Source organism: Lampetra planeri, chromosome 39, assembly GCF_965212315.1.
Source record: "Lampetra planeri chromosome 39, kcLamPlan1.2.h2, whole genome shotgun sequence".
Lineage (NCBI taxonomy): Eukaryota > Metazoa > Chordata > Hyperoartia > Petromyzontiformes > Petromyzontidae > Lampetra > Lampetra planeri.
In genome coordinates this window covers 1,261,305-1,276,795 of record NC_136145.1, presented here as the reverse complement: position 1 = coordinate 1,276,795, position 15,491 = coordinate 1,261,305, and the positions used below count along the sequence as shown (strand labels likewise).

The 15,491-nt window shown below is 52.6% G+C and overlaps 1 protein-coding gene across 2 annotated transcripts in view; it reads left to right on the top strand.

The window, feature by feature from the left end:
* Window positions 1–14,612, top strand: part of LOC144731459 (aquaporin-3-like) — a 51,540-nt gene extending 36,928 nt beyond the window's left edge. For both annotated transcript variants that reach the window (XM_078612512.1, XM_078612513.1), the window contains exons 4-7: window positions 2,379–2,516; window positions 6,483–6,589; window positions 6,847–7,064; window positions 7,371–14,612. In XM_078612512.1, coding sequence (XP_078468638.1) covers window positions 2,379–2,516; window positions 6,483–6,589; window positions 6,847–7,064; window positions 7,371–7,566 — 659 coding nt within the window. In that variant the 3' untranslated portion in view covers window positions 7,567–14,612. The remainder of the gene's footprint in view (window positions 1–2,378; window positions 2,517–6,482; window positions 6,590–6,846; window positions 7,065–7,370) is intronic.
* Window positions 14,613–15,491: the final 879 nt, after the last annotated feature.

Here is a 15,491-nt window from a genome sequence, read left to right as displayed (position 1 = left end):
CTGCGTTGGGGGGCGGGCTGGGCGAGGTGATGGAGGAGGGGGAATCCACGTCCCCACAGAGCCGCGTGTGAATCGCGGCCCTGTGGTGGGCCCTGCAGGAGTTGCCGGTGGTGGTGGGGGGAGGGGGGGGAGGCTTCTTGCGGTGGGCACTCATCGTGGTGGGAACAGCGCTTGCTGTTCCCAGGTGAAACCCGAACGAACAAGCGGCTCCTGTTCCACACGCAGCGCTCTCGAGCCACAACCACCGCCGCTGCTGCTGCTGCTGCTGCTCGAGGGCCTCCCTGGTGAAGGGCGCTCAGATGAACCCCACGTTCATCTGAGCGCCCGTCACCGCCGGCCACTGCAGGGACCACAATCGTGGGCCTGGCACGTGGCACAGCTGTCCTGCAGCCGCCCATGACGGCCTGCTGTGCTCGTCGGCCAACCCTCCCCTATCCTGGCTGCCCTGAAAACCGCCACCTGGAAATCCCTGGTGGTCGCTCATCAAGCGCTCGGCAGGCTCTCAGCCCCTGCTGCAACATTGTTTCTCTAGACGTGGGCCGTGTGACTGTTTGAAGCCTGGGGAAGCCATGAGAACGTATTTAAACTTCATGGTCTGGTCCCTCCAGTCTATAGTTGGGCGATGGCTCGGCACGCTAACCCACTCTGTGCTACAATAATCATTACGGTGTGTGAGTTTTTACATGCTTTTGGATGATAGTTTACGAAACTAAACAATGTTTTATTTTAAAACTAAGTTATTTTCATTTTAACCAGGTAATTATTTGCATTAAATTCACACATTTTCATGCAGGCAAGGGGTTGTGGATTGTGCTTTGGGGGTGACTGGCCCATTGGGAGCCCCAAGCAGAAATCATTTTTGGTCCCTCCGACCTTTTGGATTTTTAATCTCCCGGTGAGATGCTCTGAGAGCCGCCTCGAGACCCTAGATGGCTACGTCGTGAGAATAGATTGAAGAAGAGAGTTTCAGTTGAGATGGATGTGAATTTAGAGTTGTAGACAATGGACAGACATGCATTGAGTTTGTTGTCTTTGCCTAGGTTAGCTTTACATTTTTATGCTTATTAGGAATTGAATTTGAGCTCCTAGTTAATGCACCCATTTTTCCATGAACCCAGGGCCCCTTGAGCAGCCCCTTGGGACTCTGAGCTTCCGCTTGTTGCACTTGCGCCCACCTCCGACATCTGGGGTTTTATGCAAACACTTTTTTGTGCAGAAATATAGAATAATCCGTGTGTGAAGGTAGAAGCGTCTCCGTATGACGACACTCCTGTACAATCGGGTCATGGCTGTAAACCATCTCAAGGTGGTCACGGTTGTGAGAGATGACCGAGCGTACCGCGCGTGAACGGGGTAGGTCGCTCATCAGTAGCGGCCTTTTTTTTGTTGACCGTTCCGCGGACCTCACGTGGTGGTGTTCATCTCGCCATGCTTACAACCCTAACCGAAGCTTAACACTCAATGCCCCCTCCTTGATTGATTTTCATCTGTCGTCTGCAAGAAACCCATCGCACCCAAACCTCATTACCCAGACACCAATTATGTAAATCGATCCCTCCTCTGCCGCGGACGCCCCCCGCTCATCCACTGAGCACCGTCCACTCCGCGTTCTCTCGTGACCTGATTTTCTCACCCCGAATACCCCCATCGCCAAAACCAATTTTTATTTTTTTTAGATGATTGTCATCGTTAGCACCCCCGGGTCTGTACCGCTGCCGGATGAAGGCCTCCAGAAGTCGTCCTGCCCTCTCTCTGTCTCTCGCTCCTGGCCGTGCGTCGTAACAATCGATCCGACTCCTGCCCGCAAGCTGAATTCTTTGCTCTCGTTTCAACAGCGGACGTGCTCCCGGCCACTTGGGGTCACTCGTTTTGCAATTGGCTTGAGTGGTGGTCCCACCCTGGACACCAGCGACTGCACGCACATCCGCTCCACGGATGTGGCTTTTTCCGCTAATGGACTTCCCTCAATCCCAGCCCTGGATGGACTGATGGGCAGGACGGAGCCTTTTTTGCAGCAAAATTTACGTGCAGCATTGCAGCACAACATCTATCGCTGTGCTTTTTTAGTTCGATGCACCCTCCGCATTCACAAACTCGCGCCCACCCATCATGGTGAAGTATGGTCAAATGAGCCCCACGGCCCAGAGAAAGCCCTCATCCAGCAGCGGATTGACATGGGAGGGGGGACGTACACACGGACAGACGTGCGAGCGTTCGCATTCCGCAGGTGCTGCGTTGTCACCGCTACGGAACCTGGTCCGACCTCTGTGGATGATCGGGTCGATCTGAACACTTGGGCGGAGGGGGCTTTGGTTGACCTTTCCTGAACCGTTGTGCTCTGTGACCGCCCCCCTCCCCCCACCCTTGTCCCCATGCAGGCGCGCACTTGAACCCGGCGGTGTCGATGGCGCTGGCGGTGCTCGGCCGCTTCTCTTGGAGCAAGTTCCCCTTGTACGTCACCGCTCAGCTGCTCGGGGCCTTCATGGGCGCCGGCACCGTCTTCGGCCTCTACTACGGTGCGGCTGTGCACACGCGTCACCTGCGCCCCCTCCCCCCACCTCACCACCGTCTCTCTCTCTCTCTTCTTGTCGTTATTTGTTTATCTGTTCCGTCATTTGTCAACAGTTGCAGAGTGACTGGAATGCTTCCGTGGCGTAACGGTTAACAAACTTGACTTGCAATCCAGAGGTCATCGGATCGATTCCATCCCCTGGCGTGGCAGTTGATACAATGGTGGAGTTTTTTTCTAATCCCCCCTCTCCCCACCGACTCTGTCCACCCAGCGCTATACACGGGCTCGATCGCAGTCGGTGTATCGGCGTGTCCACTGGCAGCCAAGTTGACCAATCCTCGTGAGGCCTTGTGCATTGTCCTGGCAAGGTTCACCGAACGGTGCTGCCCAAACGATGTTGGTTGTCGATGTGATCGCAGTGAATAAGCACTCGATTATAGTAAGCCAGAAATCGAATTTTAAGCGAGGCGAGCAAAGTTGCTGGCTCGCTTGTCCAACGCCGCTGGAACTCGCTGCTTCGATCCCGACCCTGACGCCTGCTGTACATTTGGAGTGTGCGTGTCTCGCCACGTGGTCGCGTGGATTCTTTTCTCCGCGTCCTCTGGAATTTCCCTCCACATTTAGGAACACGCTTTTAGACTATTTAGATTGTTCTGCGATTTAAAATGTGCGAATGATAAGCCACTTTGTTGAGCTATCATTTGTGGCCAGGTCGCTTTTGAAAAATACCTCGGTGGGCTTTGGCTGGTAGGAAGGGGATGGTTTAGATTTATTTGCGTGTGTTTGGGCGATTTGTTGACCTTTTCTAGTACTTTGAACTCCTATCGTGTGTTTTGTACTCTTTGTTGTCAAATTCTTACCCGCCCCGACTGACATCTGTAAAAAAAAGAGCTTTATAGCTTATCGGATTTCTCCCGGTATAAATACATATTCTGATTCTGTATTTTAACAAACCGTTGCGCCGCCACGCTTCCTCCTTCGTAGCGCGCACGCGTCGCGGCCCGGGGTGGTGTTTTTAAGGACACTCCGCGTCTGCACAATGCAGAGTTGTGATGTACAAACATTATTTTATCTGACATCTGTGCGTGCGTGCGTGCGTGCGCACAAGTGGCTCGCACCAGCATGAGAGTTTCCGAGAGTCGCTTCCACGTGAGCGACAAGACCGTATTTTCCCAAATGCTAACAGGCACGCTGTTGTTTGTTGCTGAATTCAGATAGCGTTTTTTGTGTTGCGTGAGGACCCGAGGGTTGTGTGTTTTTTCCTGCACCTAGGAATGTGGCGATTTAATGTTTTGCACGCGATCCATTGTGACCGCTGTGGTGTTTTGAAGAAGTTTGCGAAGTGTGTGCATTTGCAGGGGTTTCGATTCTGCTGGAAATTACACTGTCTGGTAAAAAAAAATATACACATGCAGTACGGCACGTCACACCTCGGCCAATGCCTCTCTACCTGGCTGATAACCGCCCATTCCCAGTGTACTGTGCGTGCACGGTGTAGCTCTCGTTTGCTATATATATTCACACATCCGACCTTATTAGCACATCCGCCTAATACCTTCGTCCTGTAAATATTTTCCTTGTGAGCTCTTTCCTGGCGGCGTCTGGTACACAGGAGGTTGTGAGTTTGATTCTGACCCTGACGCCTGCTGTATATTTGGAGTTTGCGTGTCTCTCTCCCCATGGTCATGTGGGTTTTTCTCCCAGTCCTCTGGTTTTTCCCCTCGACATTTAGAAACATGTGTTTAAGAGATATTTGGCTGCTATACATTTGCACGTGATAAGCCACTTCATTGGGCTATCATTTGTGACCAGGACACTTCTGAAAACGCGTTTATATAGCTCAGTAGTGGGCCTCACCTAGTTGCATAAAAAGTCTAGCTCATGTAATGCCTGTCAACCCATACGGTTTACCCGTATTCCTGTACAGCCGTTTCAATACAGGCAACATTTTTTGTCTCTCTTTGTTTTTCTCCCTAGTGAGAAGGGACTTTGTAGGATGAACGTTGAGATTTATAAGGGCACGGGGTGACCAATAAGGTCCGACTTGGTCTGTAATAAGGTAGGGCACTGATGATGGGTTGACAGGTATGACAATGTGCGCACGGTCAACAGTTTAACACGGGCCCTGCAACCACGACCGCGCTTCGCTTTCCATAACGGCTGACGCAGCGTTCAGCAACTTAAGCGATCCTCGCTAGCGTCACCTCGATGAAGAGGTCGTCGCAGCCATTGCCACCGGTGGCACCCAAACTTCTTTCCTTCTGCCCCAAATCCTTTCGGCTGTTCTGCAGTTTACCCCCAACCCCCCCCCCCCCACCACGGGGTCCACTTTCGGCGCCGCCACTACCACCACCACCAACGCTGTCTGGCAATGGCGGTTTTTTACCTTGCCACCTTTGCTGTTAACGCTGAAAGCGTTGCGATCTTAATCTACACAAAGAGGTTCGGTCGTTTGTTTTTGATATTCTCAAGGTATGAGCCCTGGGGCAGGAATGTGATGGTAAATGATACTAGTGGCGGTGGACAGAGGAGAAAAGAGATGTGGCTGAGGGACGTTGATTAGCACGCAAGGTCGGATTTATAAACCCTGACGCGTGGACGCGGTTCTCAGAGATGATCGCGCGACTGCCGTGGGCTTTGTGTTCCACCCTGTCTGGTTTTTGAAATGTTTATTTCTTCATCATGGGACCTCCTTTGCCAGTACCAAAATATACTAATAAGGTTTTTCCCCTTTTTTCTGGCAACAAAACTGACAGCTGTCTCTGGTGTGGACCAATCAATTTCAAAGACAATGCATAAATTTTGTTTTTTGTTTGCATTTGACTGCAAGTATTGTGGTTAATGTAAGCATGATGCCTTGCAAAAGGTGTCAGTTTTGTTGCCAGAAAAAAAGCGGAAAAACCTTATTAGTATGTTTATTTCTATTAATTTATTTACCCCCACACAGTGGCCTCGCTCGCACGGGGGGGGGACACACGGCAACTTGCCCCGTCTGCCACCTGCGTGATCTGATGTCCCCTCTCGCGTGCTTTTTAACTTTCTCTGCATGAGGAACTCCGCACCACCTACGCAATTCTCACGGTAACCTCTGGCGCGGTGCGTGGTCACTTCCGCTTCTCTGCTGCTCCCCCCACCCCCCACCCTGTTCATTGAAACGTCCTCCCGGTGTCCACTGAATATTCCCCATCTGATATTTCAAATCTCCAACGCGACTCCCCTCGCCTCCCTCCTCCTCCGAGACCTTGTGTGTGTATTGTAAAGCCGGTGCATTGTGGATCAATGTATTCCAGGACCTTGAGTTCAAAGGGCGAAAGGACCTTGAGATCTGTTTTGGTGCTGCAAAGATGAGTGTTTGCTTAGCAGGTGCGCGAGTGTGGTGGCTGTTTTTTGTTTGTGTCACCCTGTCGTCTCAGCGACGTGACTTCTCACCCCCACGAGCGTCACGAGTGAACTGACTGGCAGTCCGGCCTGCAACCCCCAAAGTCAACATCGCTAATATTTATGGCGCGACCCTTAAAGCATCCCTGCCATGCAGCCCCCCAATCTGTGGTGCGTAGCGAACCCCATTGTCCTCAAATACAGATCCATCCCTCCACCTCCCCTCTCTGCGTTAGAGATTTGGGACACAATCTCTCCCGTGGTGGCGTGGCCTGCACTCGACTTGCAGAGCACCACCGCACCCTGCAGTATCCGCCAACCGTGACGTCGGCGGAGAGATGCGTTTTGCTTTTCTTTTGGCTCCCGGAGTTCATCACCGTCAGCCCTCCTCCCGCTCGGCGCATCCAATCACAGTCGTCAGCCGCGGCCTCTCCCCCGCCGGATGAAGGGTCTTGCGACGAAACCGATCCATCTGGCTCGAGCGCGCAAGACGATCTCTTGTCGCCCCGGCATCGCCGAGGCAGATGTCCTCCTCTCTCTCCCTCTCGCTCTCTCTTAGGTGCGTTAACGCGTTTGTCACGGTTTTTCGCAGACGCCTTCATGTACGTCTCCAAAGGGAACCTGACGCTGCAGCTCGCAGGGGTCTTCGCCACCTTCCCGTCACCGCATCTCTCCATCGGAAACGGATTTGTTGATCAGGTGACAAACTCTCCCTCCCTCCCGTGAGTCGCGGGCCATGCAGGGACGTTCTGAAGTTGTAAACATAAGACGTTGCACTTCGCCAGCAATATATTGCTGCGGCCTTGCCACCTTTCCGGAGTGTTACTCTATTTTATTGACCGCCGAGTGATGATGGCCTTGGCTGACCGTTGACCTGGACTCGCCAACTGCCCGATGGAAAGCTGCGCGTTGAGCTCCGGTGCCCCCCTCTCGCCGCCCCCCCCCCCCTTCCGTAGCTGATCGGCACGGCGGCGCTGCTCGTGTGCATCCTCGCCGTGATCGACAAGCGCAACAGCCCGGCGCCCCGCGGCATGCAGCCCTTCCTCATCGGCCTCATCGTCGTGCTCATCGGCCTCTCCATGGGCTTCAACGCCGGCTACGCCGTGAACCCCGCGCGCGACCTCGGCCCCCGCATCTTCACCGCCCTCGCTGGCTGGGGCTGGCAGGTCTTCTCGTAAGTCTCGTCGTCAGTCGGCTGTGGTCAATCCACTGGCGGATGAAGGTCTCGCAGACATGAGAATTATTATTTTTTATGAAAAAAAAGATTTCCAATGGGTGATGGAGTGTTTTGGCTGCCACGCACCACGAATATTGCGCTCCGAAAATTTGACCCGAGCATTGTTTTACAAGGCAGTGGCCCCACTGCATCGATGCACGATGTATGTTGAACTTCTTTCGCAACACCTACTGACCAACAGCAACAACACCCACTGACGAACAAACGTGAGCTCACGCCGCGAGTGTGTGCGCTCTGCTGCAGGGCGGGCAACTACTGGAGCTGGGTGCCTGTGGTGGCGCCCATGCTGGGCGGCGTGCTGGGCGCCTTCATCTACGAGATCTTCATCGGCCTGCACCTCCCCGAAGAGCCGGCCAGCTCCGGGCCCGAGCCCGGGACCCCGCGGTCGCACCAGGAGCTCGCCAAGCTGCAGGCCAACATGGCAGACGCCATGTGCTGATAGGGCGCAGGGGTGGGGGGTGAGGGGGGTGGGGTGGTTGGGGGGAGGGGGGCGCTCTAGTGTGTAACGATGAAGGCAGCTCCTCCCACGTGGTTTTCGAGCCGTGCCGTCCGTTCCTTGGCACGACGTTCCGACGTTTCTCCTCCACGTGCCACGAGAGCGTCTTCGGCAACCTAAGAAATCCCAGAATTCGGCGCGGTCACCCAAGAAACTCCTTGGCACGTTGAGCAAAACGTCGGACATCGTGTGCCGAACGACGCCCCCCCCCCCTCCCGCCCCTTGAACCACATCGGAGAACCGTGCAGCGCCACCACATAAAAAACCCTGGACAGTGGGACAAAAGGGGATCACGTGGGGCACGGCGACTCGTCAGGGGCCCCCTCAAACCCGCCGGGGCGAGATGCAACGAGGCTGTTCCGTGGATCCCCTGTATCCGTAGGCGGCATTCGCTAATCGGGCCAGATTCAGTTGCGCAAGTTGGCAAGTCGTCTCGTTTTTTCCCCGGGCCAAGGCTTCCGCTAAGGTTGTCGTGACGCGTGTGAACCCCTTTGACAGGCCAGAGAGCCGGGTCACGCAGCCGGCTCCATCGCGCTGCAGCGCGGGTGTAGCGTGCGGCGTGGGTGTCGCGAGTTATGAGTGTCAGCGGACTGTGATCCCTGTGGTGGGTGACTTGTAAACCAAAAGCTGCCCGTGTAACATGAAGTGGGAACCACTCATTGTGGTCCGTGCAGCTTGAATTGGCAAACTATATTCACTGCTGACATTTGTGTGTTTTGGTTCTAGATACTAAACGTACATGTAAAGTAAGAGCGACCCCTGTCCAGCAAAGCCTTATAGCGGAGCCAATTCTAACCGCGCGGTGAAAAATAATTGGGCCTCCCTTAAAGACTGTAAAAATGAAAATGGTGTTTGTAAGTTTGTTCTGATCTGGCATCCCACATTGAGCATTTTGGGTAAAAAAAATGTAACATAGACTCCCACCAAGATGATCATGATATAATTTTAGTCTATATCCTATATTTCCAGTAAGCCTCCTTGTAACATACCAACCCTTGCTTTTAAATAGTTCAGTTACTCTCATTTGATTTAGCAAATGTAGTCTTGTTATCAAATACAAAGCATTTCAAAAGTGAAGCTTAAACATTTCTCAAAAGTTTCATAATAAAAATGGGTGAAGGTTTTCGCATACACTAGTTAATAAACCGAATTTTATATACGTTTTTATTTCAAGACTAATAAAGATGTTGGGGTTGTTGGGGAAACGGTGCCGAAGGTCCCGTAGTGTTCTCAAGCCAAGTCCGTCGGCTCTTGAGCCACGCTCGACTTGAGCCAGCTCGGAGCCACGGTCCCAGCCATGCTCGGGATCAAAGCCGAGCCACGGCTGAGCCTCTCGAGATTTCGTCAAAGCGGAACGAGTGGCTCGAGTCGAGTCCCGGCCCTAACTGCAGTGCCCACGGTCACTTTTATATCGCCTCCTCCTCCTCCCTACTGGCAGACTGTCAATGACCTCTCAGGCCGGTGCTGCGTTCACCTTGCGGCCACACAGAGACAGCTGCCACAGGGCGAGGGGGTCCCCTTGGCTCGACTGCAGCAGGGCATTGGGATGGTTGATGTGAGACGCAAGGCGCTTTGAGTTGCTGACGCTTTTTGAGCGATGGGCGAGGGGGTGGGCGGGCCCCTGTACTTGCAACTTCTTTACTCTTCTTCACTTGTACATCGGTTGCATATTAATTATTGTATCTTTTGTATATGTAAAAGTAATATAGTTTTTTTTGTGTCCTGTGCTTCAAAGTCTTATAAGTCTATACATTTCAATTTAACAGAATAAAATAAAACTGCCTCGAGAGATATGGAGTACCCCCCCCCCCCCCATCACTGTGTGTGCTGTGCAGCGAGTCAGAGCGGGTGCAGCGAGTCGGAGCGGGTGCAGCGAGTCGGAGCGGGTGCAGCGAGTCGGAGCGGGTGCAGCGAGTCGGAGCGGGTGCAGCGAGTCGGAGCGGGTGCAGCGAGTCGGAGCGGGTGCAGCGAGTCGGTGCGGGTGCAGCGAGTCGGAGCGGGTGCAGTGAGTCGGAGCAGGCACAGCCGTTCGCTCCTGGCTGGGCCTCTGCTTGGCCGACTCGACCCTTGAAGCGAGAGTCCCTTTTTGTGTGCAGGACTTGGGACGTCAATGGGGGGGGGCGAAGGGAACCGAGTCTTCGGCCACGCAGTCATCGCGTGTGCCGTGGTCGGGATTCGCTCGCTCGCAATCGCCACGAAGGTTCATGCGGTGTGGGAGGGGGGGGGTGACCGAACTCGCTGCGTGTCACTGCGTTGAACGACTGCGCCCTCGTCAAATGAAATCCACGCGACCTACTGGCCTTGACACGGCACCGAGCATGCTGGTGGGGCGCGCATTGCTGCTGCTTCCTGCTGCTTGCTGCTGCTGCGTATTTAACGGCTTTGACGTCCGCGCAATTTGCTATTTTGCGTCGCCTTTCTTTTTGAAGGGAGGGAATAAATTGCCTGCAAGGGGTGGGGTTTTTTTGTTACCAATATTTTCATTGGGTTGTCCAGACATCCACAACAACCCACACAGTGGCTGGGCCCCGGATGTACGCGCACCGTCCACGTGGCATTTCTTCTTATATGTATGGTGGAAATATTTCTCGCCGTACGTAGCCAATGGCGCTAATCGGAGGTGCGGGGGAACGGACTTCAAACTAAACGCAAACAGTTCTAAAGAAACCCCGTTTTCAATCCAGATTTAAATGCACCGCCTCAGTGGCTTCCTAATATCGCAAAGGAACCGCGTTCCAGGCGGCCGCAGAAGGCACATCCGAGAGCCAAAAGAAGCTGCTGCGAGCACCGATTTCCCTTTGTGTGTGCAAGCACCTAAATGTCGATTGCCGAGTTAAGCCCCCCCCCCCCATTCCCATTTGTAACGTTGCACGCGCAATCTTCCCGACCCTCGATGACCCAAACGACGCGCTCGCACCCCCCCCCCCTCCCCAGCCTGACGGACGCCACCACGCACCGCACACGTCGGACTGCGAGCGCAGTGGCGTGGGAACTTTTGTGCGGTGGTGGTGCTGGGGGTGGGAATAAATGAATGTAACTATATTACGGTAATTAAATATTAGATTTATATTAAACCAAAAAGAAATGCTCTGTACGTATGTTTCACGTACGGTTTTCATGGCCTTGTAAATAAGTTCACCTCTGCCAAACACGACGACTGTGGCTGCGCTTTTGCAGGTTTTGACGGCTTCACCGCCACTCCAGCGTGGTCCCAGAATGCATCTCGCCCACTGAAGGCCCCAGATTTTGTCCGTGGTTTTAAAACATATTTTTTTTTTCTGAAGGTCTCGCGGAAGCAGTCCAGACGTTTTGATACACAATGATCCATTGGTTCGTAAAGTCTCTTCGCTTATTGCTGGGCCGAGAAAATGTCTTCGTTGAACCTCCGGGCAGGCCAGAGTGTGAGGTTTGCAAGGGCCTTGCTCAAGATAACCCAAACGGCCTTGGCCCTTGAATGTTTCACGGCATCAAAGAGGTATCTACCGGAGGGACGTGAATCCGATTAAATTAGTCCGCGCCTGGCTATGTGCAACGCAGTGAAAATTAAGTCCCCGTAAGAAGGCCATTTTGGAAGCGTATTCATGGGGGAAATGCTCGAAACGAGACCGCAGAGATAATCGTGGGCCTGCTTTTGTATTTTCCTCAACGACGAATCTCAGAGCTTGTGTCAAAACCTGCGTACTACTATTGAGCAACGGGTTGCAAAGACTCGCTATGTTAAGTGGTACATCTACCTGCTGATGCTGGTGTCCATGTTGATCAGAGTGCACCGTCTACTGTAACGTGGGTAAGGGTGTCCTCCGACGCGTCAATCACGCGCTGGACGCTGGGTGCCAGTCGCATGCGGTTGGGTGACTTGAGTGTGCAGGCGGTGCAACTGCACCCGGGGCCCACGGGCCAGAGTGGCCCCAGGTGCCAGAACATTCACTGGGGTGCCGCGGTGCTAAGATGTTAACTACTTTGCCTGGTATGCAGCGGTCGTGGGTTCGATCCCGACCCTGATGCTATATATATGTATATGTGGAGTGTGCACGTTCTCCCACTGGTCGCGTGGATTTTTTTCTACTGGTCCTCCGGTTTTTCCCTCCACCTTTATAATCAACATCACGCGTTTCGAGTATTTGGCTGCGATCGATGTGCACGCGCTAAGCCACTCCGTTGAGCTACCGGCTGTGGCCAGGTCGCTTCTGAAAAAGAGCTATGCAGCTCGGTGGGCCCTTTCCTGGTGAAATACAACGTTGGGTTCTTTCGATAAAGTCACGTAGGTAGAAAATATAGACCACGACGTTTCGATCGCAACACAAGTAATCGTCATCAGGTGGGACAACCACAGCAAGAAACAACTGCTGAAGGATGCCTACTTCAGCAGTTTGTTTTGTGTTGCGATCGAAACGTCGTGATCTATTATTTTTCTACCTCCGTGACTTTACCGAAAGAACCAAAGCATATGGATTCCTGCAGTCACGAAAGCTTCAAATCAAGATCGCTTCAGCATATTAAACATGGCAGCAGAGGCCACGCCCACCAAACGAATGAGTGTAAACCGCAGAGCTTGGGCAATTGACGCCGGCTCGCCGCGTAGGCTCCCTTCCTGCTAGTCCGCGGTGCCTCCTCGCGCCTCCTCCTAGAGTCGTTCTCCCTCCGTCGCTCTGTCTGAGAGTGAACGACTCGTGTGCGGCGAGTTGCACGTTGCAATCGTGTGTGTGTGTGTTTGTTTGAACACGCGTGATATTCCAAGTATCTTGCTACTGCCTTCAGATTCAACGTGTGCCCCCCCCCCCACTCCACCGCTTGGTTGGTATGGCTTCAATTAACATACCGCTCATTCCTCATCATCCCAAAGGTGTTCCCGCTGATCTTAGGGTAACCAATTTTTCTCTCTCTCAAACTTGAAAGGTTTTGGCTTGGACCCAGATTTCGCGATCACAACGAGATGTGAAAACCCCAAACATACAGGAATGCTCCTTCAAAGGCTAACAACCCTCTTTGGTGTCTCAGAGAGCGGACATCAACCCAAGACCATACTTCTGATCATTCACGAGCCTCTGCTACATTGCCAGCTTTGTGTTCATGATGGAAGGAGCTGAAATTTTTAATTCATATTTCCACTCCCGTCCACTTCGTAGCTTACCTATCATCCCAAAACTCAATTTCTCCTTCCACTTAGTCACACGTCGATAAATTTCCTTAAAACATTCAGCTCGGTGGCTTATCAACCGTGTGTGTACGGCAGCCCACCTATCAACACCACTGTATCTACACCCCACCTCCCCCCAATCCGCACCCGTGGAACTTAAACTTTGTCGGCTTAAATTTCGTTTTAAAGCTTTCGTGACTGCAGGGATTCATCTTCTTGGTTCTTTCGGTAAAGTCGCGTAGAAGGGAAGTAATAAAATAATAAAAATAAAACATAATAAAATAATATATAATATATATTATTTAATTATGTTTTATTTTTAAATAATAAAAATAAAACATAATAAAATAATGTATATTATTTTATAATAAAACATAATAAAATAATGTATATTATTTTATTATGTTTTATTTTTATGTTTTTTTTTTACTTCCCTTCTACGTGACTTTACCGAAAGAACAAAGAAGATTTCTGTCGGCTTGTTGTGTATTCGCGTGTTTTGTCGCCACGACGTGGGACTGAAATCTCCCCGCACACATTTGACATCTTCACCTGCACGGGATCCGTGCTCAGCCTTTCAACCACGTGCCCGAGAGCGGCCGCGCGAGCCGCTGGACGCCGCCCTCCCATTCGCTTGCTCGCGTTGAAGTGTTTGGCGAATCTCTATCGCTCCCCCGGTCACTTATTCCACTCCTGGCTTGTCTCCCCTTGGCCTTCCACGCTGCTCAACGCGATCACCCCCCCCACCACCACTGCCACCACTGCCGTCTTTTGCGTCCAACACCTGACAAACGCATTTCTCAATTTAATCTCGTGAAGCAAATCGAGGTGAGCCAAACAGTCGTCGAACATTTGGCTTGATGGCTTCTCGCGCAAACGTTCGCCGTTTGCACATTTAGACACCAATGACGGCCGATGTCGTCTTGGCCTGCCATCGCCGATGTAAAACAGAGACACTCGTAATGATGCAATGAACCCTCGTTCATACCGTTCGTTCGCCAAGATAAGCCCACGTGGGGTTTCGCGCAGCAGCCGTGCTGGCCAAGGGACGCAATCGTCGATGATCTCGGCCACGCTGGTTTAAAAAGTGTCCGCTGCTCCTCACTCGTCGAGGGTCACTGAACTGGCTCGGTCCCCACGTGGCACGCAACACGTCAGCGCGTCAGAGGATCGATGTGAGAAGCCGTTTGCGCGTCTTCACCCCTGTTCTACACCAGTCGGCACTACACATGTATGGTAATCATCGCATGTGTCTACATTCGCTTGATGTGTGTTTTATGTTTCACCCGGGCCATCCCGACTCGATGCGCATGGGTCTGACTTCGCTTCGTCGCAGTGATCTTCGCCGCCTTTTAATTCGTTAAAACGCGGTCTGAATGGAAAATGGGACCGGCTCAAACAGTCGAGCATGACCCCCCTTCTAAGCCCGGGGGCTAATCGCGAGACAGAAACTGGGCTGCCCACTGAACTCCTTAAACTCGGCGCGCGTTCACGCGGCTCGTGTTCGGCCCGGCCACGCGCGGCGCCAGGGGCACGAGGCGCTGTCCTTGGTATCACCAAACCATCACGGCCGTGCGTGCGGGTGGGAGTGAGAGAAATAAAATATCTGAGCGTCATAAAGCTGCCGTATGCCACTTTGCGTCCCACACCAGTACAGGGCAAAGGGTGCGGAAACCTTGTGCCCTGTACCGCTTGTACCCTGTAATCTCCGGAGTGGCATGCGGCTCTGTTTTTGAAACACCACCGTCTCGTATTCGCATGCATCGCGGCTCTTGACATTTCGAAGGTTTTTTTTGCTGTTGTTGTTGTTGTTTGTTACCGAATTCGAACAACAATAAAAGAAAATGTCTCATCTTGTGTTATTTTCGTTGACGACTCCTGGGTGTCGGGGCTTGCCTTTGCCCGACGCGTGTCGGTTGTTCGCGTGAAATCGCGCGCAGCATTCGTGTCGCCCCCTGCGTGTGTCGGAACTAATGAGGGAGCCTTGTAACCCATGGACTGGTCTGCTGCTGCTGTTGTTGTTGTTGTTATTAAATCGCACACAGCACCAGCTGTGCGGTGTCGTGCTGCACGTCACTCGCTCGCGTTTTCGATCTGCCCATGTCTCGCACCCCCAGAAAGGCCATCTCGCACCACCAGGGGATGCGGTGCACGCCAGGTTAAGAACCACTGCTCTAGAGGATTGATCATCGTGTTACCCTATTGCATTTCATTTACCATCAGCAGCAGCTGCCTTCAATCCACTGCTGGATGAAGGCCTCCAGAAACTACTGCCGCCGCCGCCGCCGCCGCCTCTCACGATCCCGCGATGTGAATGCTCCACCTGCACCTTGCACACGAACCGGTGTTGTCACTCCATCTCCTCGCTGTTACATCCTCTCAGACGCATTCCATTCCTTCCGTTTCATTTGTAGGCCACCGACGACTCATGCGAATGTTGCACCAATCAGACTTGACGTGTATCAATACAGTATATTTTTACGAAGAGTCTGAACCGATTTGTGTGATAGCGTCGGAATTCAAATTCGCCACGACGAGATGAGGTCCGGGGCAGTGGTAACGTTTGCGTTACCCTGATAGGCAACTCTGAATACCTTGGCCCATGGAGAGAGAGATATATGGGGGGCGGATGCTTGGAATGTCATGGCCGGGCGGAGGCAAGTGACACGGACATTTAAAATAGAACGCGCTAAGGAGAGCACTGCAGATGTGTAATCGTGAATGGGAGGTT